Source organism: Buceros rhinoceros, unplaced genomic scaffold, assembly GCF_000710305.1.
Source record: "Buceros rhinoceros silvestris isolate BGI_N320 unplaced genomic scaffold, ASM71030v1 scaffold14586, whole genome shotgun sequence".
In the NCBI taxonomy this organism is placed as follows: Eukaryota; Metazoa; Chordata; class Aves; order Bucerotiformes; family Bucerotidae; genus Buceros; species Buceros rhinoceros.
This window is the reverse complement of record NW_010417046.1, coordinates 16389-19593: the sequence shown is the minus strand read 5'-3', so window position 1 is coordinate 19593 and position 3205 is coordinate 16389. Positions and strand designations below refer to the sequence as shown.

Below are 3205 nucleotides of genomic sequence, written 5' to 3'. Positions count from 1 at the left end.
CCGCCGCGGCCAAGCAAAGGAGAAGCAGCTTCACCAGGTGCCAGTGGAAGCCAGCGACGAAGGTATCGTCATCAGTGCCAATGAAGATGAAGCCGGCCTTCCCAGGAAGGCTGAGTATTCTGCCACGGGCACAATAGGGCGCCGGCGGGGCAATGGTTCTGTGGCACCACAGGAGAGGAGCCATAACCTAATTGAAGTTGCAACGGATGCGCCGCTCAGAAAAACAGGGGGCTACTTTGCTGCTCCGGCACAGCCCGATCCCGATGACCAGTTCATCATCCCCCCAGAGCTTGAAGAAGAAGTCAAGGAGATAATGAAGCAGCACCAGGAGCAGCAGCAGCAGCAACAGCAGCAGCAGCGGCAGTATCCGATGGACCACCTGGCAGACTATTACGATACACCACTATGACCCACTCTAGTTACCGCTCAAGAAATAAACTAACAGGGAGACTTGAGTGCAAGACCCAGTGGGCTCACGTTACAGCAGGGGTTTTCCTTATCCTTTTCCTTTATGTACTTCCTTTTCCTTATCCTGCCACTACAGATAACTGCAGCTTTTCTGTTTGTTAGGTTTAATATTCATTGACTTTCTTCTAGAGACGCTTGACTGGTAAAGTTTAAAACAGTTAACCTTCCCTTAACATATCGAGTGTAAAAATGAAAAGCAAACAGAAAACGAACAAAAAAAAATAAAAAGGTTTAATATATTGCTGAGAAACAGATGATGATGTAATATTTTTTAAAAATGGCTTGTTTGTTTTGTTTGAAAAGCAGGGCAGTAGCCAGTGCTAAATGATTTAAGTAATATTGTAATACTGTATTTCTTTGAGAGAAAAGGCTTTTTTTGGTCTTGAAAATGATAGACATTTGTAGAATATGGAGACTAACTCCTAGGAGTTGCTTTACTCTTCCAGGTGACTTAAGTCACTGAGATTCACTAATTTTCTCTGAGAGAACAGTTGATTGGGGAATTCCTGTAAATAGCTCAGTGTTGTATAGTGATGCTTACATGTTTTGTAGCCTTGGCATTAAGGACACAACCTGAAAAACTGACCTTTTTTCTTCAGTGACGCTTTGGGCCATGGTCATTGAGCGTAACGGACTGAGTGGCTGTGTATGAGTTGGCTAGAGCCGAGACGGTGGAGACCATTCAAAGAAACCCACTTTTTCCTCTGGTCTCTTTCTTTCCTAACTTTTACAGACAGGTTTTGTTTGTGTTCCTTACTGCTGCCACAACCAGCATGATTGTATAGAGCTCATTTGCCGTAGAACATTTACATACCAAGAGTTATATTAAAGCCGAATGCACAAATGAACATGTCATAATTTTTGTTATAATAAATATGAAATTTACACCTGATGTCTGCTTTTATGTCTGAATAGCTGAGCAGCAGCTTTCAAACAGGAGCTTGCTGCTCAGTTCAAACCAAGACATGTTGATCTTTTCCAGCTCGGCCACATTTTTACACTAACTGCAAAAGCTCACATGTACGTTTAGAATTTAAAGGCCATGCAAAATGGCCTTTAAAAGATACAAAGCAACTCTCTGAGGAATTGACCCGTTTCTTTTTTTCTTCCTCAGTACTAATTCAGCACTATTGATTTGCCCTTTGCCACATATTGACAACGCGAGAAGGCTGAAGAGGAGCGGTGCTCTGGCTGTCCCTCTGGGACCGAGTACCTGAAGATAGAAACAATGAAGGGATCATGCGGGCTGAGAAAAGGGAGAAGGAAGACACTGGATATGGAGAGAAGAGGGAAAATACAAAGAGAAGGTGGAAAAATGAACTCAGAGCTACCTACGTAAACTCAGATTTGCTCAAACGCGTTGAATGAACATCAGTTCAACGTCCGTTCGACTTTGGTAGCAGGAGGGCACTTTCCTGTGATTCCTGTGGGAAAGGAGCAGCTCCCGTTTGTCAGTAACGCCTCCAACCAACTGCTCCGTTTTACTTGTCACTCTTTAAAAAGCTGAATTAATGTGCGATCATGACAGTGTTCTGCTCCTGCTTGACATTTGGCCTGTGCTGTGGGAGAGGACTGTGGTTCTGTTCTAGGGTGAAATAGTCAGGTTAGGACAGGATTGCTGTTAACAGCAGATTTTGAGTTTCTTTTCCTTAAATAAAAGCAATTACAGCAGAGAGGCAAACATGAAAATACCTGCTTTGGTAAATGTTCATAGCACTGTCTACTGTAGATCTAGAAGATTGTACTTTATTGTAATTTGAGCTTCAAAATATCTCTTTCTTAAAGAAAACTCATTAAAATAGTGTATTTAAACAAAAATGTTTATGGTTTATTGCATTGGGTGTTCTTTGGTAAACAGTTTGTATATTTAAATGTTGTTGAATGATACATTTTCTTTGGTGTCCTTGGACAGTGTTATCTTTCTTCTTTTGTTCAGATGTTGCTGGAGTCTGAAGGTGATAACTAAGCAAGGGTGCTACCATGGCCTAGACAAGTGATGACAAGTTTAGGGTTTCCTGAGCAAGCTGGAAAATTCTCTACACCTTTAAAAAAAAAAAAAAAAAAAGGCAATCCTGTTCTGCTGCTAGTGGAGGAGTAGTCTTGCTGCTGCCGTCTGTGGTCTGTATTCATGGCAAGGTGCCTCTGGTCATGCTGTACATGTGGGACTCTGGAGAGAGGAGCAAAGGTCGGCGTAAGGGTGAAAGGGGAACCGTGTCACGTGAGCCAAGCTTTGGCCCAGTACTGAGAAGTGACACTCCTGCTGTGCCCTTTTCTCGTGTGAGCAGGACTGTGTGCATAAAGACCTTCTCTTCATTTGAAAGGACAAACTCCAAGAACTTGCCAGACCTGGTGGCATTAGCAGCTTACGGGCAACAATGTGGTTTCTCTCCTTTTGCCCTCACCATGAAGCATAAGACGGGCAAAACTGACAGCACACCACAGTCCACCACTTTCAGCTTGGTACCCGCTGTAAGGGTAACAGCGGCATTCTGGAGTCGGGGTTTCTGCAGCGTCGAAGGGACGGGATTTTGGCTGAGGAGCTGTGCCTTTGGATACCTGGTCTGCCTGGGGAGGAGTGTTCGTGGTGGCAGCCTGTCTTAAGTCGTAACTGACGCATTCCATAGGGGCGACTCCATCCCTCCACTGGGCATAAGGTGCTGAACTGGATCAGTAGGTTGAATGGCTGGGAGCTTCTTTGGAAAGTTTAGTGTTTGGTTTGGGGAGTGTAAAGGGCATT

The 3205-nt window shown here is 44.1% G+C and overlaps 1 protein-coding gene across 1 annotated transcript in view; it reads left to right on the top strand.

Moving 5' to 3' along the window:
* Positions 1 to 1360, top strand: part of PHLPP1 (PH domain and leucine rich repeat protein phosphatase 1) — a gene marked incomplete at its 5' end in the record, with an annotated part of 39325 nt that extends 37965 nt beyond the window's left edge. Inside the window, one exon of the mRNA XM_010138037.1 lies at positions 38 to 1360. Within this exon, the coding sequence (XP_010136339.1) occupies positions 38 to 409 (372 nt within the window). The remainder of the gene's footprint in view (positions 1 to 37) is intronic.
* Positions 1361 to 3205: the final 1845 nt, after the last annotated feature.